At 43.0% G+C, this 22915-nt stretch overlaps 1 protein-coding gene across 5 annotated transcripts in view; it reads right to left on the reverse strand.

Moving 5' to 3' along the window:
• Positions 1-22915, reverse strand: part of Ppfibp2 (PTPRF interacting protein, binding protein 2 (liprin beta 2)) — a 135605-nt gene that overhangs the window by 10333 nt on the left and 102357 nt on the right. For all 5 annotated transcript variants that reach the window (XM_013028790.1, XM_013028785.1, XM_013028788.1 and 2 more), the window contains 11 exons: positions 20759-20851; positions 17600-17711; positions 15281-15342; positions 14145-14220; positions 13043-13143; positions 10982-11049; positions 9463-9520; positions 8482-8523; positions 4355-4493; positions 2735-2876; positions 1989-2117 (listed from right to left, as the gene is read on the reverse strand). In XM_013028790.1, coding sequence (XP_012884244.1) covers positions 1989-2117; positions 2735-2876; positions 4355-4493; positions 8482-8523; positions 9463-9520; positions 10982-11049; positions 13043-13143; positions 14145-14220; positions 15281-15342; positions 17600-17711; positions 20759-20851 — 1022 coding nt within the window. The remainder of the gene's footprint in view (positions 1-1988; positions 2118-2734; positions 2877-4354; positions 4494-8481; positions 8524-9462; positions 9521-10981; positions 11050-13042; positions 13144-14144; positions 14221-15280; positions 15343-17599; positions 17712-20758; positions 20852-22915) is intronic.

Genomic DNA, 22915 nt, shown 5'->3' on the forward strand with positions numbered 1-22915 from the left:
TAACCCCTGCTTTCACTGTATTTGATGTTGGTATAATTTGTGGAGGGGAAGGGCAAAAACAAATCAGGTGGACCCATTGCAACAATGAGATGTACAAGTCATTATGTCGAAAAACGTACTTTACAACTTTGGTGTGGGGTGGGGAGAGGATCAGGTGGGGGGAATTTGCGGGGGTATGGGAAGGGATGGGAAGGGGAAACAAAGAGGAGGCAACAATGCTTGATAAGAAATGTACTCGTTATCTTGCCCATGTAATTGTAACTCCTCTGTACGATATTCTCACAATAAAAAGAAAAAGGAAAACTAGAGAAAGACCACTGGTTCTCAAAATGAAGAAACAATAAATGAATAAAAATACCTTAATTAATTGTAGATAATACCTAAAATACTAATAGGTTTTACATTAAAATAAATAAATAAGACTATTTTTTAGGTTATGTGAATTTTATCAGAGATATAAAAAATATGAACACACACATACAAACACACACCTATTATATGCACATTACAAACAAAAGTCAACTTTCTTCATACTATCCAAGCACAGATACTATTACTTTGGTTAAAGCAAAACAAATTTTCTCATTTTGCATTGTACCCATAGCAGAATTATAAAATGTCTAACAATTGCCTTAGCTAGGGATGTTCAGGTCCTGTAAGACTGTGGGGGGGGCCATGGGGTGGACTTAGGTGATGAGGTAGTTACAACATGTAACTGAACAACACAAGGAAAGGTATGAATAAATGGAGAGCTATATCACGTGCCCATACAGGATGACTCTATATATTTTGTGCTGTGCCTGGGCTTCTTTTGCTCAAGGCTAGCACTCTACCACTTGATTGAGCCACAGCGTCACTTGTCTTTTTTTTTTTTTTTTTGAGAGATATAAGTCTCACAAACTTTCCTGTTCTAGCTGGCTTGGAACTGCAATCCTCAAATCTCAGCCTCCTGAGTAGCCAGGATTACAGGCATGAGCCACTGATAAACCCAATAGATTTAAGTAGATTTCCTATATGAATATTATCTATGGAACATATTTTTGAAGGTTATGCAATAAATATATATAAAGTAAATACTAGAGGACACTAGCATATAATTATATTCAATTTCTACTTAAGGGTAATAACATCCTTTCATTGTAATCAGCAAATTCATTTTTGTGAAATAAGCATTATGAGGATAAACATAGCAATCTCGTATCAGTAGGACTTATTCATTCTTACTACTTTACCATTTGTTAGGGTCAACAAAGCACAAAGACATCCAACAAAGTGGCATAGAAAGTTCCTGACACAGGTGACCCTAAAGTATCTGATGGGATGTACATGGGGACCTCAATACACAGTCCTACTCCAGGAAAATGCTTAAGAGAGTCTCTGAAACGTTCTTATATCCTGACCCAGTGATTCCTCTTCTATGATTAGGCATTAAACATGCAGCCAGAATTGGAATAAAGATGAACTAAGTTTATTGTAGCTTTGGTTTTTTTCATCCCCCTCAGAAAAACCAGAAGCAGTAATGTTTAAAATAGGAAAATTTCTAAGTATATTCGAATATTTAATTGGCAAAGCTTTTTGGGGGGTTACATTGGTCCCTAGGTTCCTCAAACCTTGTCCTTAGATTCCCTAGCTTCTATAAAGCTAATGTTTGCTAAGAGTTTACATTGGTGACCAGAAGTATTGCCACATTGATTTCATTTATCCTGGAGAGAGAGAACACACACACACACACACACACACACACACACACACACACACAAAAGCAAGCAAGGTTCAAACATTCTCAGGTTTCTTTTTAAAGCTCCTAGATTACCATATTGGTGTGAGGATACTCACCAAAACACAGGTAGATTGAAAAATGTCCTGTGTCTCAATCATTGATAGGACTGCTTTCTATCTCTGGAGCTCTGGGAGAACCAGCCTCTGCCTTACTACACCCTGGCCAGGATTACATGTAGCTCATTGTAGATGGACTAGAGGAGTCTTACCATTTCTGTCCCTTGGAGTCTCTTGTCCTAGAGAGTCTTGGCCCTGCAGTTGCCCGGAGCCCACCTCGTCGAAACTCTGCCATTCCTGGGGCATCCGTGTTGAAATTTCCGGACTGAGTTCTTCGGATTCTGCATGGAGAAAAATCCATAGAGATTGTCAGAGGATGGGCTGAGAGCTTGGAGGTGACATATTTCTTCTTCGTAGGAGGGCCAGATAAGCTAGGCTCAGTACTCTGCTTCTCAGTGCCTCTTGGAGATCAGGCATTGTGACCTGTTACAGAAACTCAGACAGACTCAAGCCTCAATTTTAAAACTGTCTCTTGGATTCTGGCCACTCCTCACAGGAGTTAAAGGGAAAGTTGCTGTCTCAGAGGAGGCTCCAATTTCTGCCTCATTTCAGACTGCACAGCTAGACCAGTAAGTACTCTACTCTCTGTCTTCAAAGTTTGTTCAAGACATAGACTGACCCCTAAGAAGGAAGAATCCACTCTCATTGGTGCCTCTTTCAAACCAATGTTTCATAAGCTACAAGAAATATATTCAGGGTATGTAGATCATAGATGAACAACATGCAAAGCAACTGACTCTATTTGATGGCTGTCTGTTACCTATCTTCTCTAGCCTCTCGTTACACAAACTCTGAACATGACCAATGTATGCTAGACCAAAGGCATACATAGAGTCATGGCTGCTCAAAAAGAAAACTAATTCCAAGCATATGGTTATAATCATCACCATCAACTTACTTTCCCCAGAATTTCTTAATGCCTTTGGGGCTCCGTTTACCATCTGGCATCAGGGGAGACTGGGGGCTTGACTCGGTACCAGATGAGGTGGATGAAAGGTCATTAATGATGGCAGTGTCTTCCCAACCACTTTCTGTTTCTCCTGAGGTAGAAAGGATGGAATAAGTAAGGGGTCTGACTTCTGGATCCGCCTCCTCAGGTCTGGCCCATCCTTCTGTGGGACTCCAGGAAGACAGCCTAGCTGTGCTCTCAGGGCAGGACTGTACACACAAGTAGGGCACAGGCACACTCCAGATCCTCACTAAAGCGTTAGTGAGCTAATGACTTTAGATTCTAAGGGATGGGGGTATAGGTACTTGTGGATTATACCAATGCAGAGCTGTTCTCTAGGTACAGGAATGCAACCAGGAAGGGGAACCAGGGCTGAGCATTAGGGAGGAGGAAGTGTTAGGGTCAGAACCAGGAAACAAAAGCATTCTCACTCTCCACCTCACCTGGAACGGGTACAGTACCTAATACAGGGGCACTGACACTCCGGCCGCGATCTCCAGCCAACCAAGAAGCAGAGAAGCCACATGAAGAAACAAGAGAGACCAAAATCCAGCCCAAGAGAGAGGGGGGGGGAAGCAAAAAAGAGAAACAAGAGTGTCATCGAGCAAGAGAGAAAAACTCAAACTGAAATAAAATAATCCCATGAAGGAGGATGGGGCAGGTGGAGCCTAAGCTTGGCTCACAGGGCCAATGCACTGAGAGATGGCCTCATGACATGGGCCAAATGTTCCTGGGACCTTTCCTGACAGGCTAGGGGTCCACGGACAGGGAGAAAAAGGGACAGCAGCAGGGGCTGAACACATTGAACAGCATGCAGCTCTTGCCCAGGTACCGGGGCTTACTCAGTCAGACTAGAATTATCTGGAACTGCTATATATGCAGCCTGGGTAACACATTGATTTATAGATTATCTGAAGCTCCTACAGCCCAGTGCAGAACTAGCCTTCATGAGCCGACACATTGACCATCTCAGAGAAGAGCCAGGACAAGAACATTTCTTCCTTGGATCCATATAATCGGCTACTGCTCTTGGGTTAAGATAGCCTGTTTTGAATGAAAAGTAGCAGGACTCATTTTTTAAGTCCTGATTTCCAAAAATGTCTATGTCCCCTAGCACTGATGTCATTTGCCTAAGGTGGTAGCATCACTTGGAAGATTGTACATGATCACCCTACTTGTAGTAGAAAGGCTGCAGAGAAGGTAGAGACAGGAAGGAGAAGACTGGGATGGGAGAGGAAGGTAGATGAGGAACAAGAAGAGTAGAATGAGGTCTCCACATGAGAGGAAATGTTGGAATGGTAGGAAGGATAGGCAGGGTTTCAAGAGAGGAAGAATGGCAGAAGAGAAGAAACCAGAAAGAGTAGACTACATACACCGTCTGGTTTTTCTGGGACTCTGAAGTGTGTGTGCCTTTGAAACTAGGGCCAGACTTTAGAATTTAGCTTGTTTCAGCACCCACCCCCGTCATTCTCAGTTGTGAGCTCTTGTGGTGCAGGAATCTTGCACAATGACTAGAAAATGTCAAGACACTGATCCAGAGGCCATCAGCCCAGGGGGGTGGACACTCACTTAGCCTTGGCAGGCTGTTCCCTGCAGAATCAGGCTGGGAGTTGGTGGGAGTAGATTTGGCAGCTTCTCCATTGGGCGTGGCACCTGAAAGCTTCCCAGGTGATGTAGGGTGTTTCTGCTCTACCTGGAAAGGGCTGACCTGTTGGAAGAAAAGAGAGGAAGAGGGGCTGAATTAATCTTCAGACTCAGACTCAACCCAGCTAGGAATACACTTAGATAGACAAACAATTCCCCATTCTCCAAGCATCATCTTTTCACTTAGGTTGACTCAAAGATCACTAAAAGGTCATTCATCCCAGGAAAGGTATCAGAGCTCTGAGAAAGGGAGGGAGTTGCCTACACACTGAGGCAGAGATAGTGACAAACCCAATCCAGGGTTGACTACAACTGCTTCTAATAGGAAGTGGAGATGTCTTGTAAAAGAGACCTTGGTATTTGGCCTACTGTTCAGAGGTGCAATTAATTAATAGATACGAGTTACTCTTTGCATCTTGAAATATACAAGCCAGAATTCACTGCCTAGTATTTTTTAATCAATCCTGAAAGAGAAGAGATGAGGTGAGACTGGTCTATGTTTCCCTGTTCTTCCTAGACCTTTATTTCTATTGTCAATAAAGAGGAGTATGTTTTTTTTTTATCTGTAGGGCCCTCATTCAGACCAGGCCAGCTCAGATATCTTCAAGGACTTGGCAGTCATTTGAAGTCTTGGCTGATATAAGTCTATGCCACAACAGGAGGATTATAGTTTAAATTAGAAGCAGCAGAGGAAAAAATTTGCATTGTGATGATTTGTTTTGGAAAACATCATGTTAAGGCAAAGGAAGAAGCCCACATGGGAGAGATAACAGGAAATGAGTCAGAAGGCTAAATGCTAACATGGTGTTCCCTTCGGAACTTAGGATCATCATCTGCTGTGGTACAATGTGGTACACTTTTGGAGCAATGGACCCTCTGCTTGGATCTTGTCCATTTAAGAGTCCCTCACTCCCCCCCAAAAAACAAAACTGATGAAAAGATGAAGGATACCATGGCCAAAAAAACCCCACCAACATATCACAGTCCTTAAATTTGAAACCTGTGGGAAACATATGGATTGTACTGCCAGAGTGAAAAAAGAAGAAAAGATAGAAAAAGAAAAGGAGAGATAAATCGAAGCAACATCACCAAGGGAATCAAATCTGGGTCAGTTAACTGGACCTGGAACAAAAGTCGAGTAGAAGACAAAGCCGATTTCACAACTGGCATGTCAGATTGATAATGGGCGGCTGCCGTGACTAAGACATCCTTTGATGTTTCATAGAGCTAAAAAGTCAAGTGTCCAGTACATTTCTGACTTCAGTTCCTTTTTAAGTGCATTTCCTAGAAATCATCTGAAATTCAGTTCATTCATTGGACACTGAAAAGAAACCCTTATAAATAAGTTCAGAAAGAACAGAAAGAAATAGGGAAGGGAGACAATGTTTAAAGAATTCTGAAAGAACTGTTCAGCAAGTTGAAGTAACTGACACATCAGGAGATGAAGCCTATGACACCTTCAAGCTTGTGATGACTGATGAGCAGAGGGGGTACATAACAGAACATGTGGACCAGACCAACTGTTTCTCAGTGCTAGCTCATGCATCACTGCCTCAGGCTCACCAAGAGCACTTGCAAAACCAATGTGAACTCCCAGCTTCCCCCCTGGCCCTGTGAATCAACCTCTTGGAAGCAAATCCACTCTAGGAATCTATATTTTTAATGAACATCTCAGATTAATTCTGATAAATTGTCAGAGTCCGGGAAGGGAGAGTTCAAGAAGTTTCAAGAACTGAAAGGCACGGCTCCCAAGTTCCATCCTCCACAGGAAATATGGCTGGGAAGGGTTCTTGACACATGACACCACCAAGATATGGCAGACACAGCCAGGATGAGGGCACTGATGTGGTCCACATCAGCCAGGATAGAGATCAAGACTTCTAAGAAAAACAGCCCAAGGAGCAAAGGCCATTAGAGAGGGCTCTCTGAGTTCTAATGAGGCCAAGAAGAAATGCTGGGAAACTGACTCACCACTGGCAAAAGTAGCTCAATGTCAGGACACAGAGGATACAGAAGTGCCTGGTACCTCCCCCCACCCGTGTTTCTTCCAATAAGAATAACTCTGGCCATGGGGAAGAGCACGGACTTTGCATCAGACTAACTTAGGCAAAACTCATTATGTTTAACCTCTGTTTTGTCATTCTAAGTAAGGATAACTCCTGCTTTAGATTTGTGTGAAATAGCATATGCACAGAGCCTAGCAGGCAGTAGACAGCTGATAAACAGAAGCACTGAAAATATGTTTTGTCCTGAAGGGACAACAATCTAGAAGAGCAGGTTCAAGATCAAGGAAGGCACGGGTCAGACTATATCTATAATATCACATCCAAAGCTTACCCAAGGCAGAATTGGGAGAATTCACTGAGAAATGGATGCATTAAAGGCTGGTGATCCATGCACATGGGAAACACATGCAGAACCCCAAGAACAGAGCACTCCCAAAGGCTTGGGAAGACTAAATACCAGAGATAGCATGTCAGACCAGGGATGCACAAGCTTACAAAAGGAGACATAACTGACAGTTGGAGCTAAAAACAGCAAAAGAGTATCTTTAGATGTACAGAAAGCAAGGACACAACCTCAAGGTTAGGGAATTCTTCAGAATGGTCCTGGGAGAAGGAGAATGGTGTGTGCATGCGTGCCTGTGTGCGTGTATGTGTGTGTAGGGAGGAGAAAGGAGAAAGAAGTAGTCATATTGAACTAATTGAGGTTGCACAAAATTGTGATTATGGTTGAAGTCACTTAAGAACCAAATTCTTGGGCTGGGAAGGTGGCTCAGTGGTAGAGTGCTTGCCTTGCATGCCTGAGGCCTTGGGTTCGATTCTTCAGCACCACATAAGCAAAAAGAAAAAAAGCTGGAAGTGGCGCTGTGGCTCAAGTGGTAGAGCGCTAGCCTTGAGCTGAGGGACTAGTGCCCAGGCCCAGAGTTCAGGCCTCACGACTGGACCACCCCCCCAAAAAAAAAGAACCAAATTTTTGAAGATTTATCTTTGTAAGCAGTCTAGCACCATTCATATTTCTTGGAATCAAATCAGTGTCTTAAAGCTTCAACAGTGAGCGAGCTATGTCTCCTAAGGAACAGGCTGGTATGCATGTGCTCTAGAGGCAACTGTGAATGGACTCTGCCTTAGGACAGTCTGACAGAGAGGCTTTCAATCTGACATGGGACTGTGCAGATCCCAGGCTCAAGGGACTGTGTGTCCAAAGCACCGGGGGCAGGGACACAGGCAGGAGACATCTCCTCTACATTTCATATGGCCCAAGGAATAGTTGCCAAATTTGTAGCACTGATTCCTACAGATAAGGAAATTCCTTTTCTAGATGAGGAACTGTGATCAAAATCTTCCTCTTACACAGAGTTAGAAAAACAGAGTTGACCCATTCATTCAATCACATTGGCATGAAAATATAAAATGACACTTTGGACTGAAGTCGACATGCAGAGAGGCCCCTGTATCCTGTGGCAGTCAGAGGACAGAGCAGGGCCATGCACAGTGTGTTTTTCCAGGTGATAGTGTAAAGAATGTTTAGATGTGGCTAAAATCATGGTAATTATATGAAGCTGATTCAGTTCATCATAGGATGAACATTTGTGCACCAACCTAGAAACTGAAATCATCTTCCATAATAGGTTTTATAGGAGTAGAATCAGTTCTAATGGAACTTTTATAACATGACTTTGTCATTAAAGGGGGAACTGAGTGTACCCCTATGTTTTTTAAAATGCAACCCATCAGCGCAGAATGGATGAGAGCTGTAACACTCTTCTGTGTGCTGAGATCAGTGCCCACACCTTGTGATTAAATCTAGGTGGCTTTGTTAAAGATTAGTTTCTCTGGGTCTTGGGAGATAAAAATAACAAATACAAGCCCATAAGTAATGTGGTAAAAGCACATGATACATAAGGAGGCACATAAATTAAAATGGGGGTGGACGTTTTGACTTTCTTCTTACAAATTAACCTATTTAAGGCTACAAAAGCTGAAACCTACTAATCCCTGTAACCAACAGTCCAACCACAGATGGATGAAAGGGACATGAAGTTTCTGTACCTTGGGTTCCACCACCGGTGAGAGCTGTTTCCCATCGACATGCTATGGAATGACCAGAAGAATTCAATTATGTGGAGAAAAAGAGATCTGAGTTCATCACTAACAACTCAGGACTAACTGCTGGCTAAAATAATGAAAGGCTCAGATACAAGCGGATTCTGCACCTCCCAGCTTCATGTCAGATAATCACCACTGTGACGGGAAATTTAGGTCTGTCCAACCCCATGGACAGACATCCTGGGAAGATGCCAGCAATCTGACCAGGGGGAATGAAAACATCCATGGCTGAGGGATCAAAGCCAAAGGCTGAGCTTATAGTGCCTGTCAACTCCAGCTTTGTGTATCTTCATTGTGTCACCAGGCTTTGGTGCCAGGGGAACAGTACAATGTATGGAGGCTTTCTTATGACTACCCTCAAGAGCCTGCAATTCTCTTCTTCAGCATGGGTACACCCATGTGGTCAAATATAGGGCCACAGACTCTAGTTATATCTTTCTAGAGGCTTCTTTAAGCTGCCTGTTTAATCTTGTAAATTGTTCCAGATCTTATTCCTTGGATCATCACTTTTATCCATACTATTTCATTCAAAATCTGAGTAATGATTCCAAGTGCCTTGTGAAGATAGGACTAGTACTTCTCTAGCTTGATCTGATGTATGGCTCTGACCTCACTTCTTCCTGCATCCCCTGTCCCCTACTATTTGTCCAAACTGCCTGTGCCCACCAGACTCTAACCAGGCCTTTGCTCACCTCAACCCCTTCTCATCAACTCCATCCAGTGTTTCCTGACTTGCCCTGATTCTAGAATGCCTTGGGCTGCACTCGACTTGTTTTTTTTTTTTTTGTTAATATGTTCATGTCATCCTGCCTTCACTATAACTGTGCCTCTCCAAGCAGGGTCAAGGCTCATTTATATATTCTAACATTGTGTGGGTCCCAAAGAAGTAGTTAGTAGTCTATATAGACAGATTGGATAGTCGACCTTATCCACAGATTCAGTTCTCAAGTCTTCAAGACTACAGGAGAGTTTCTTCTGAGCCCTGGAAACACACAAAAGAAAGAAACAAAGCAATAGTTACTGCAGAAGATAGTACTTGACATTTTAAATGATTCACCAGGAGCCTGTGTTGGGCTGAGTAAAGTAAGGGGGGGGGGAATAAATCACCCTTCTCATAGTAGCCAACATACAAAAATGAGACTGTCCCACCTGGAGTAAAGTCTGGTACAGCAATGTATGGCATGATGGCATCACTTAGATCCCAATGAAAATCCCTTGGCATTACTCAAAAAGCTAGAATACACTTAATACTCTTGTACTGATGGGAGGGGATTACAGTGTGTTCATAAGGCAGATTAGTAGCTGAACAGTCAAAAGAAGAAAGAGGCACTGCTGCTGGCTTGTCTGTGGATCTAAGGGTGATCCAGAGAGAAGCTGTTTGGTGCCTTCTTTTTGTGGAGACATAGACACCAACCAGACTTGTCTCCAAAGCATCACCTGTTAGGATCTTGCTAGCTGGATACTTCCTGTTTGCCCTGAGCAGTCTCTTCCTTATGTTGTCATAAGGGCAATTTTGAAGAGAAAAAATGAGTAGATCCCAGGGAATGCCACCGGTGGTCACAGGGTAACTTTGTACAAGTCTCCTTGGCATTCATATTTCTCAGTTTATAGAAATAAATCAGCATCCAAATCTGGTCCACGTAAGCCCCTCATTGTCGATTTCCTCCAAGTGAACGGATAAACTAAATTTCTTATGCAGCAAAAGTTAAGACAGGCCTCTCTGACCATGCCAGTTTTCTCTGGTCAACATCTTTAGAGGAACAACTATTCTCTAGTAACTGGGCTGTGGAACTCCAGACACCCAGCACTATTCTGGAGAGGCCCTGTAATGTGTGTGGCTATCATCCTTAGACACTGTGGTTGACAGACTTCCTTTATATAGGATTAACATAGAACATATTCTGAAGAATAGATACAGGGATCTAGAAATTTTAGAGGGAGTCAGATAGGTGACCATCAATGATCCTATAGGTCAGCTCATTAAAACCACATTGTACTGAAAATAATTGGATCAATCTCCAATTGAACCTTTTCCCTGTGAGGAGTGAAGGCCCGAAACACAGAGCCTCATGATCAAAGAACTAGACCCAGCCTGAGGTTGGTGAGTATATCTCAAAGGGACTAATGAAAATTACAGACACGTCAAGGGGTGCTCCCAGTTCTGAGAAGCCACCAGAGGGTAATGAAGGCTTGTGGCCACTGTCTCCTCTGAGGTGCCAACCCTTGGCAGGTCTTCCCTCTATGGTAATAACTCAGACCTTCAGCCCATGGGAAGGGAAGTAAGGCTCTGTGGCCAGGAGAGTAGCAGGACAGTGGAAATCTTGACAACGGGTGCCCAGAACATGGTGGCTGTGCTCATCATGCGGAGTCAGTTATCACCCATCTTGAGAGCCCCAACAGGGGCCTGAGAAAAGCTCTAGAAAAGCTCAGTTCTCTCTCCTACCTTGTCTCCAGTGATTTCTGTGGCAAAGGAGGTGGCCCCACCATAGGAGAGCTGCACCTGGGAGGCATCTGTCAAAAACAGAAAAGATACCAGAGAGGACAGTTATTATCTGGGGACCCAACTTTGTCCATCTTTGGATGAGTCCTATGGGAATCCTTGGGTATAGCTATGATGAACATATCAATGTGAATGCCTTCCTCTTTTCAAGATTCCAAGAGAATAGGCATATCAAAATACCTAGGTCAAATTGCCTTTCATCCCCAAACCTCAGATCTTTGATGAAAGTCTAAGTCCTAGCCATAGAGTCCTGAGATCTGAGTGCTGCTTCTGCCCTTTATAATGTTCAGGTTTTCTTTTTCCTCACTGACTCATTATACACCTTGCAAAAACAATCCCTTTTGGCTTAATTAGCCAGTGTCCATCTGATATACTCCTTGAGAGGACCCAGATGATATACTCACTCAACAAACATCAGTAACATCTAATGCTTGTCTATGTCAGATATGGGGCAAGCATAACCCACACTCAGGAGGCTAATAGGCAAGCAGGGATGAACAAACAGTAAATGGCCTTCTGTCCTATGACACTGACACCTACAATATAATATGAGAGTAGCGAGGAAGAAGCTTATCAGTGAGGTGAATGTTGAGAGGTCTTTAGAGGAGAGAAAAGTTGAGGTAAACCTTAAGAAAGGAGAGTAGAGCTGGTTGGTGTTGGTGGCTCATGCCTGTAATCAAGAGGCTGAGATCTGAGGATCATGGTTCAAAGCCTGCCCGAGCAGAGAAGTCCATGAGACTCATATCTCCAATAAACTACTCAGAAAACCAGATGTGGCACTGTGGCTCAAGTGGTAGAGTGCTCGCCTTGAGCTGAAGAGCTGAGGGACAATGCCTCAGCCCAGGGTTCAAGCCCCACAACCAACCCAAAAAAAAGAAAAAAGAAAAAGAAAGAAAGGAGAACAGAGTCACTAGGAAGGCAAGAAAGGAAGGAACACATCAGGAAAGCTGGCATCACCTGATGGGGGTGAACTGACCACAAAGGCCACCTCTTTTACTTATAACCCTGAGACTTGTTGGTCTACTATACAAAGAATCATGGCATTATAGTGGTTAAATGCCTGGACTCTGTGGTCATACAGACCTAGGTTCAAGTCGAGGCTCTGCCATCTACTTGCAGTGTCACCTAACTCACTCAGGTAATATTAACTTGTCCCCTCTGAACATCAGTTTAGTCACAATAAAATAAGGACCTATATAAGGTGTCCTAAGGAGTAAAAGTAAGCTAGAATTTCTCAGTGATCATGTGGAGTTACTAAACAAGCCCTGATGACTGAAATTTTGTAGCTGTCAGAAATGTGGTCTGCTTCCTTTAATTTGGTAATGGGCTTACTAGACAACATTCTTCCTTTTTTCTTAAATATAAAGATTGATCTTGACTGCTAAAATCCGTTTTAGTTTGATCATCCTGAATTGTCATGAATCTTTTGACCTCTAGGCAGAAACCCCTCCTTCAACCAATGTCTCTCTGTATGGGCTGTTTTGCTCATTTTTACTTAACCTAAAGCTATAGAGTAATATGACGGGACCAGACTCTATACCAAAAGCAAAGTCTGTTTGCTGGTTCTAAGGCAAGATATGAACAACTGTTAAAGCAGGAATGCATTATTTCAGAAGTTGCAGGTATCTCTCTAAATGAGAAAGATGTACTCATTTGACAAATTCTACTGGGTATCAGACTAGGTACCACAGACCCTGGAGAAATACTAGTAAATAAAATAAACACCACCTTTGTTCTACACTTAAATCCCAGAGCAAAGAGACAAAGCAAACAAGGAGCCTGATTAAAAAAGAAAATCCCTGTCCTTGAAAATTCCAGTGCCTACCATGCTTCCCCCAACCAGAACACAGGCCCAAGTCTAGGCCCTTGCCTCCACCACCCTCTCTCCACAGCTAAGGCCAACTCCATGCGTTTAATAATTCACCAGTTAAGTTGTATATTGGCCTAATGCCAGATAAGCTCTAAGGACTGCTGAAACTCACGTCACATTGGGAGACACAGTACCTCTTGTTTAAGTAATTCTTCAGGGCCTTTATTTGTAGTGTTCCATTTCCTGAAACTTCCATCCAGTTCTTCACTGATTGAGAGAGTTCTCTCCGAAGACCCTGAAAGCGTTAATACCAATGTGATAGATCACAACCATGTGAATTGTTCAGATCATTAGAGTGGTCTCACAAAACCCTAACATCCGTTCTCCCCCACTAAAAAAGACTAAGAAGGATCACTTGAACACAGGATTTTGAGTCCAGTGTGGGAAATAGTAAGACCCTATAAAAATAAAAGAGACCAGAAAAGAAAACAGGGGTCAGGCATGGTGGTACAGCTACTCAGGAGGTCAGAGGCCGGCTAGGCACAAAGCAGCAAAACTCTATTTGAAAAATAAACTAAAAGCAAATAGGACTGGATGGCATTGCTCATGTGGTATAGTGCTTGCCTAGAAGGTACAAGGTTCTGTGTCCAATCCCCATAACTGTCAATAAGGAAATGAGACATGTATAAAAAACAGTAACTGTGATTGGAAAGAGTTTTTCAGGGGATTTAAGCAAGGGCTACCACGGGGGTCATTTCAAGCTCAACATTCAGCTCTGGATTCTATTCTTTGCCTCTGACCTTCATACTTCTTGGCAATGGACTAGCAGGCCTTGAGAGTAACTTGGCCCAAGATCCTAAGAGATTAGAGAAATAGATCTTTCCCCTCAGTAGCCTCTGAATTTGGGAGGAGCTCCAGGTCCTCTAAGAAGTAGATAAGCTCTGATTCCTGGGGATGGCACTGGTAAGATTTCTGATTCATGTTTGATTCCACACACTGTTTCTCTGAGGAGAATCCTGAGAAGATATATAGGAGTCCCACTGTTAAGTGGGACTCAAAAGCTAAGCTGGGGGCTTTCTGTGCTTGATAACCTGGACATTTCCTAAAAGTTTGAAGTTGACCACCACTTGCTAAAATTTCTGAAAATTAACAGCTGCCAATTTCTTATCACCTAGGAATACTCTCAATTATCCCGTAGGTGATATCCAAGTGGAAGGAAAGTATTGCTCCTAGATTTAACAATGTCTTTTTCTTAAAGCATTTCAGAGAAAATGGCATACTCACTGCTACTCTTACCTTGAGTTGCCATTATGATCTCTTTTACCCTTCTGTACTGGTTCAGCAGCCCCGTAAGTTCCTCTATCCGACGGTCCTGTTACAGAGCAAGGGCAAGACATAGATGAACGTTATTTGTGGTAGCCAATTGATTTCACTTTGGGCCCCAGTTTATGCTAGGCACTAGAGCATCATATAGGGAGAGTCAGACTCAGTCCAGTGTTAGGTCCAAGTGGTTTTTCGCATAGGCAATTGCAGGCACTCATGGCTCATGACCCCAAAGATGTTGGTCACAAGTGCCTACATACTCCCCAAGAGGCTAAATCATTTACAGAGGCATGAACCCACTGTCCTCTACCCTCCTGAAGTAGCCACTGATAAAGTATGCCTCTGGAGTTACACCCAAAGCACTGCAGCAAAGCTATCATATCTATCCTGATGGGCTCATCTGTTCCTTAGGAGTCTGAAAAACTTGCTAACAGAGGAAATTCCCAGCTGAGATCCACTCTTCCAAGAGAATAGTGACTGGGAAGGCCACATAAATCCTTTACTTAGACACACTTGGATGTGAACTGTAGCTATGGTATCCACTAGTTACCCAAATACTGTATAAAATAACATAAGCATTCTGGATCTGTTTCATCACTTGGAAAATTGCAGGATTGGGATTCTACTGGCTAGGTAGATGCTTTTTATTTATAGCTGAGGTTACTCTATGATTGAGCAGGAGTTACATGCAAAGACTATAAGGTGACAGAGTATGCTGAGGCCCTATGTGCTGTTAAGGGTTTCTGTGAAGGCTCTGTCATAGAGAGGGTACACAGAGAGATTGGCGAGCTGTTCTGAATTTTTTCCAAAAATCTAATCCTGGAGTATAGACAGAAAACACAGCGATATTTCCCCCCTACCAACCTAAGCAAGCAAAGCTCTAATTTGCTTTGGGAAATTCCATTTAGACAAAATTCTCTGGCATTAAAGAAAAAAACAGGTGTTGAGGCTGAGTCTCAAGGGGGCAGAAGCTGATCTCTTCTTGACCACTCCTGTGTCACTGTCAGATGAACACACCGTCCATAGCAGAAACCAGAAGGGACCAAACACTGCTGAGATGTCAGAAGACAGAACAGGGTTGCCCTTGCCTTGGACAGTGTTCACCTTACCTTATCTTCATTGGCAAGAAGCAGAGTTTCCATTCCCATTTTCAGACGTTGAATTTCTTGATCTAAAAGAAGCATCAAATTTATATATATATATATATATATATATATATATATATATATATACATACACACACACACATATGCCACTTGTATAATCTAAGATGGCTCTCAAGTTCAAATCTGAAGACTTTTCATATAAACATGGTTTATACATGGTATCTGGTACAGAGTCAGTCTTACTAAATATTTGCTCAATTACTAAAATACTAGTATTTTGTCTTCTCTCCTCCCCCGCTCCCCTCTCTCTCTCTTGAGACTGGGACTTGAACTCCAGATCTAATGGTTTCACTTATTGGCTGGGTCCTCTACCACCTGAGCAATACCTCCAACTCCTGTCTTCTCTTATAGACATTGAAGGGGAAAATGAAAATGCCTATTTTCAAAAGTGACAAAGGAATCAATAATCTCTCACAAGCAATATCTCCTAAGAATATAGACATTCTGCCAAGTGCTGTTGGCTCATGTCTGTACTTTTAGCTACTCAGGCTTAGATTTGAGAGTCAAGGTTCAAAGTCTGTCCAGGCAGAAAGATCCTTGAGATTCTTATCTCTGATTAACCAGCAAGAGGCTGGAAGTGGAGGTGTATCTCAAGTGGTAGAGTGCTAACCTTGAGTGAGAGCTTAAGGCTCTGAGTTCAAGCCCCACTACTAGCACACACACACACACACAGACACAGACACAGACACACACACAGACACACACACACACACACACACACACAGACACACACGGGATGGGGGTAGAAACAGATATTCCTATTCTATGTAGGCATATATCTAGGCTAGTGACTGCTTTTGGAAAACTATCATATAACCTGGTAGATTATAATTGAAAATAAAAAGAAAAACATCTACAGCTGAATGAAGACTAGACAAAATGATTACATAAAAGAGTCTGGTGATTTGCTTAATTTAAAATGGTATGAATCTCAACTAAGAAATGTTTACATAAACCAAGAAATATATTAAAACAAACCCTGTGGTTAAGGGAAAACAACATAATTTCACCATAAACCCACAGAATTTTCCACTGGGCTGAGGGTTGTGTTGTGTTTTCTCTCACTGTAGACTCAAAAAAGGACTCACTTGATTCTGAAACTGGCTGAAGATGCAAATCAAAGGTGAATACATGAAGGATCTGAGGGTCATTTGCCACGTACTCAGAGGTTAGGGACTTTGTGCAAATATGGATTTCCCTATTCCTAAACAAGAAGGTAAAGGGAGCAGGGATGTTTGTAAAAAAGCAACACAAAAGACAAGGAACAGAAAGATGGGCATTCTGTTTCCTTTGGGATGTTTGTTACATGGTAGCACACAAGTGCAATCCGAGCTACCTGGGAAGTGAAGTCAGGAGGATCACAAGTTTGAGGCCAGTGAGACTCCTCTGTTAGAGATCTTTTATTTCACTTAATGTAAATGATGAACTCAGAAAATAAACACAGGGTGACTGGCAGCCTTGAAGAGCTGGAAAAAGATCACTGAGACTATCTCAAAAATAAAATAAAAACAAAAAGGCTGGGCATGTCCCAAGTGGTAGAGTACCTGCCTAGAAAGCACAGGACCCTGAGTTCAGACTCCCCAGGATCATAAAAATACATGAATGAATAAATAAATGCATATTTCTAGGTGGTTACCATGAGCCAACTAGTTATGCTAGGCTCTGAACATGTAAACAGAACTAACCTCAGAGTGATGACCACAAGACCACCCTAAATATAATAAGTTGTAATAAGTGCTATCTAAGAAGCAAGGTTGCCAAGTTAGAGAATAACAGCACTGGGGCATCCACTTGAGATATGGCAGGCAGGAAAGGTCTTTCTGAGGAGTGACATTTAAGTGGAGTTCTAAAGGGCAATAAAGAAAGAACTGATTTGCTTCTGTAACCTCAAGGCCTTGTACAAGTGTCAGGCAGGATAAATTGCTAAGCCTCCTCCTTGATGGTAACACAGAAGCAAGGCCTTTCAATCAAATGAAAGTTAGGGGAAAAACTCCATTCTTGCTACAAAGCTCTGGAGGGGCCTGAACAGAGCTTCGGGTTCATGCTGTGAGCCTGAGAAAAGCCTTCAGAGGGTAAGGAAGGGACCCAAGGCAGTGATTCCCCAACAGAGCTGGACTTCATAGGCTTGCATGTACATATATCATTCATTCTCTTAGACAAGACACACACACACACACACATACACACACATATACACACACACATTCACTTGTTGAGCCCAGTGCTCAGTACAACTGCATTCTGTCCAGTTAATCGAGTTACCTCTTTCTCCGTGGTCACTGTGGAGTCCTGAAGTCCGGGAGAGCTGGCTGTGCAGACGCTCAATTTCAGCATCTTTCAGAGCTACCTGCTCCTGCAGCTGGGCTACCTCAGCCTGGAAAAGCAATAGTGAAGCCTGGGACTACCAGACCATGATGAAAGGTCTCATATCAGAGCCTACTGTTGAGTCCATGGCCTTAGAATAAAAGAAGGGCTCAGGTGGGAGGAGAGGCATTCATTCAAGGGGCCCTGTGCCCCCTCCACAGAGTAGAACTCTGCTGAGTAAACTCACCCTTCCTGACCATCCCCTTAATTCCCCTGCATCCTCCCCTCTGACCAGGCTCTTTCTCGTTCTTGTTTTGTGGGGCCCAGCAGCTCAGGACCAGAGGAGCTGGGATTATGTGCAATGGAAGGGCTCTATCCTTGGTGTAGGAGTGGATATTTTCATTTTACTAAACTCTTACTTCTCCTGAGATGGTCATGTCACCACACTTCTTAGCTTTGCTGCTGTAACAGACACATGCAGCAGCATCTTTCCACACCATATAGGAAATGCCATGAACATCAACCGCTACTGGTTGATAAAGTCTGAGCCAAGGGGTTCTCAGACTGGACAGTCTCCTGTCTTTTCTTCACTGTCAATGCTTCTTCCCTTTATGTACCTTTAGACACATAGCTACACTTTGCCCATGTGTACATATACAAGCACTCAGATATACTTTGTGTATACATGTGTATACTTTGTCTAAGCACACAGTGCACACACATCTCTATGTACACACCTGGGCAAAGGCATTGGTGGTTCTAGCGTCTCTGATAGCATAGCACGTTAGATCTTACACACAACATGAGGGGTGCTTATCTATGCTTCCTAGATTCGTCAGAAGATCAGAACTGTCCGTCCCAAGAGACACCTTCACCTTGGAAAAAAACAATCTGGATTTTCTTATGTCTGAGTTGGATGGCATTAAACAAGCTATGTACATTTCTGTGTCTCATTTCATATATGAAATTGGAAAAATAGCAGCTACGTCATGGACTATAGTGATGATTAAGTAAGGCAAAGGTTGTAAACAGTATGTCCAATACTTAGGGCATGTTAAGTGTTCAAGTGTTGCTATTGCTTCTCTCATGTAATTTCTTTCCTTATGGATAATTAGATCTGTTTTCTATCCCCAAACCAAACAAGAAATAGGTTAGAAACAACCTCTCCACAACACACAGGAAAGGGTTTTTGTTGTTTTTTTGTTTGTTTGTTTGTTTTTTGTAATTCTGACCATTCTTCCTCATCTGAAAGCCTTCAAGATATTGTGTAGCTGAGGAGGTGGGAGGGAAGGGATGGTAGGGGAAAAACAAAGGAGGAGGCAACAATGCTGGATAAGAAATGTACTCGTTACCTTATTCATGTAACTGCAACTCCTTTGTACAGTATTTTCACAATAAAAAACTTAATTGAAATAAAGATATTGTATGGGTTGTCCCTTCCCACATGGCCCAAGTAAATGTTTGAACAATCCCAAGTAACCAAATGCACGCTATTCTCATTGGTGGTTCCTCTGTCTGACAAATCTTCTGTTCAGTTTCAGTATGCTGAGTAAGCACCTATTTCAAATCAACCTCTGTGCTCACTCTTTTTTCCAATGAAGCCAGAGAGCTACTCAGTGACCAGGCTAGGATGCAACCTCCAACCCTACCCCCCACCTGCCTAATGCTGAAATAACAGGATGGAAGAGGGCTACTCTTAAGAGGCTTTCGGGACCTGAGTTCACCTCAAGGGTTCTGAATATGCCTTCTCCAATATTCTCTAAATGAAGCAGAGATGTCCATGTAAAGGAAAATGAGGTGATGAGGGGTCAGGTTTCCTAACTGCCAAGTTCAGTATGGAGTATAGTGCCTCTGCTCTAGTTTCACCCACAATGGCAGAGAATCAAGTCTGCATAGGCCAAAGAGCTTTCCACAACATAGGCATGTAGCAACCTGGCGTACTCAGAGGCTAGGTGCCCATGAGTATATGAATAATGTTGATGGTGACTTCTGAGAATCTTAGACTTATGACTCTAAACCCAAAAACCTCTCATTTCCACAAGGACCAGACCATTCTTGGAAGATAATCTCCCAACCTGTCTTGGATGTGGACACGATGGGTGTTGATCCACTAGGATCCAAGTGTCTCATGCTTACTTATCTGTTGGCTCCACAGTTGGACTCCAGTGATATGGGATTGCAGAGACCAGAGCCTAGCACCTGGCATTCCAAAGTCTTTCCTTTCTTAAATGTTACTTTGTGTGAGGTCATTTATCTACAGACTCAGCAGTCTCTCTTGTGCCAATCACTACAGAACAGCCCAAACACTACAGGCACTCTGTTATCTTTAGAGTGCTACTGGTCTCACAGGTGGGAAGCTCTCTTTCTGACCATGAGGGCAAAGTACAGTCTGGCTGCTACTACCTGATCCATGGGAGCTAGAGTTGTGCAGCAAGAGGACCAAGACAGCCAGGAAGACTGGCAGTCAACCAGGGATGGGAGCTTTGGGCCCCTACAAATGCTGTGCATTATTAAACCCAGGATCCAGGCTCCACCGATACTACACTGAAAAACAAAGCCACCCTTAGGGACTGAAAAGGACTAAGTGGAAAACTGAAGAAGGTTCCACTACAGGATTTATTCCTGGTGTCTTTTGCATAGCAACTTTCCTAGTTTAATAGAAATATAATTTGACTGAAGAAGAAATTCAACATTTTAAGAATGCATTCATTCCAGAAAATGCATGTCTCTTTATTTTGAAAGGCTAATCATGAAAAGGACCGCTAAATCTAAAATGCTGCTCCCAACACAATGCTGATGCTCATCTGGTTTCGGAGGAATTGCTTCCCTGCTAGCTCAGGGTATTGCTCACTTTTTCACTCAACTCACCACTCCTTTCAGCTCATGTCAGTGAATGACTGTCAGATGCATCAAGAGGAATGACTCTACTGTACTTCAGTAACTCATCTGTAAGAAGGCTTCATGAATCAGATCTGTGTCTGCACAACCTGGGCTATGCTGGATGTTCACACCGTGGTCCTGACTCCCACTTCCAAACTTAGGCCGCTGGGAGCTCTGAGTATGAGCCCAGACACTCCCATAGGCTCTCTCACTTACAGCATCACATTGCCCTTTTACCTTCGTGGCCTTCAGCTTCCATTCATACTGATTCCGTTCATTTTCCAGCTCCTCTACTTTGATTTTGAGGTGTTTGAGCTCTTGCAGTAATTCCTGGAGGGGAGAGGAAGGAAGATTAAAGTCATGCCTGCAGAGCATGAGCCAGGTCTCCAAACTTGGCTAAGCTCATGCAGAGAGGATGCAGTGGGGGGTGGAGGGGGGGGAAGGGGGGACAGGCCATGGTAGCAATTGCAGCAGGCTCCACCCTGCAGCTCCAGTACTTAAATGTGGTCTGCATTTGGGGGAAAGTTGTTTGGCTAATTAAGGCCAGAGAGTTCCAGACATAAGAGAAAGGAAACTGTCCTATTATTTTTAGAATCTCTTCTGTCTGCCCCTTTTTCTGCCATCTGTGTCTTCCATGGGGAATGCCTATATTATATACAGGTAAAGTAGGCCAGAAATGCAGGCATGAGTGGGAGAAACAGGGAGGCTTGTGAAGTAGAAACAAGCAAACTGGGAGCATAGCTCCGTATAAAAGGTAGAAGAACCCAGTGTGTCTGGGGGGGGGGGGCATGGAGGAGGATGGGGAGGAGAGAGGGGATCTTAGAAAGCTTCACAGAAGAAGCAACAGCCAGTAGGCTAGAAATGAAACACACCCAGACAACAAATGCTACTTCCAAATGTAGGCTCCAGTACGGGTACCCACTTCCAGAGGTGGAAAATAGTTTGAAGAAAGATGGGAGAAGGTAGGCAGGAATAAGCAAAGATTGGAGGCAAATAGACAAGCTATGGGGCTGGAGCAGATGCGTAAAGTATTAGCAGATGTGTAAAGGCTTGGCTGAGAATATGGAGACCATTGTTTGGATAGCATGAAATCAGTAAAGGTTGCTGAGTTTAAACAAATCTCCCTAGTTCATGCATCTAGTATGTAATGAAATTGGAACTGAAATTTCTTCTTACTCTAGGACTTCTGCTTTTAAATTACCTCAGTAAAGAAGAGCACTACCAATGGGCAACTGGCCTGTTGACTAGCTCCTATCAGAAGAATTGCCATAAAGGTCATTATTTCCATAAGTTTTCTAACTGCCAAATTCAACAACAAACTTCTGACTTTAAATCTGCATGTGGATATTCTACAGGCATGTAAGGACTATCAGAACTCTAAATCCCCAACTCTCCCCAAAAGGTTATCTGTCTCCTACTAAATGGCATCTCCATCCATCTCATTGACTGGGCCAGAAAACGTGGTCCAAGCCATTCTTGGTATTTTCCTCCCTTCTCCCTACATTTGTGATTTATTTCCAAGACTTCTTATTTCTACCTACAAAGAAAAGTTCCTAGAATGCCTCTTTTCTCTCTGCTCTACTGCTGTAACCCCTTGGTAGCAATGAGGGTTGGTAGCAAGACAGTTTCTTCATTGGTTTCTCCATTGTGGTCTTGAATCCACTGATTTTTCCCACAGGTTCATGGGAAAATCAGGATTCGAATACACATCTGATCTTGACATTCCCTTGCTTCTCAAACCTTATAAACTTTATCTATAACCAGGATATCCTGGCCTGCCCCAGCTCCTCATCTGCCCATTGTGTGCTCCTTCTCTTTCTAGGCCTCCAGAGAATTTTTAATTCCTCTTCCCAGCTTGGGCCTGCACACACATGCACACATGCACTCACATGCGCATGTGTACGTGCATGCATGCACACACACACACACATGCACACACACACACACACACACACACACACACACACACACCATTCCCTCTGAATGTAACTTTCCACAAGCATAACTCCTTGCCCATCCTTCAGGACCCAACCTATATACTTATCATTTCCTTTTGCAATGTATCTCCTACCCAGTTTCCAACCAAATGTCTATTTGTATGGTTGCTAGTAGCTGGATCCCCACCTATTCTGTAAACTTCATGGGGTGTTTGTGAAACTCAGATTGTTGAGCAAGTCCTTCCACATGGTGGATAGGAATGATTTATGGATGAATACCTGACACTGCAGTCATTATTTAAGTGGCTTGGAGGTATTTGCACTCTGGGACAATCTGCTGTGAATTCAAATTCACTTGATTTTTATAGAGTAATTTATTATGATTGCCTTATCATAGCTGAGGTGAGCATCTGTTAATATCTATAAGAAAAAATAGCCTTATAAACTAAGGCTACTG

This window comes from Dipodomys ordii, unplaced genomic scaffold, assembly GCF_000151885.1.
Source record: "Dipodomys ordii isolate 6190 unplaced genomic scaffold, Dord_2.0 Scaffold113, whole genome shotgun sequence".
Classification (NCBI taxonomy): Eukaryota; Metazoa; Chordata; class Mammalia; order Rodentia; family Heteromyidae; genus Dipodomys; species Dipodomys ordii.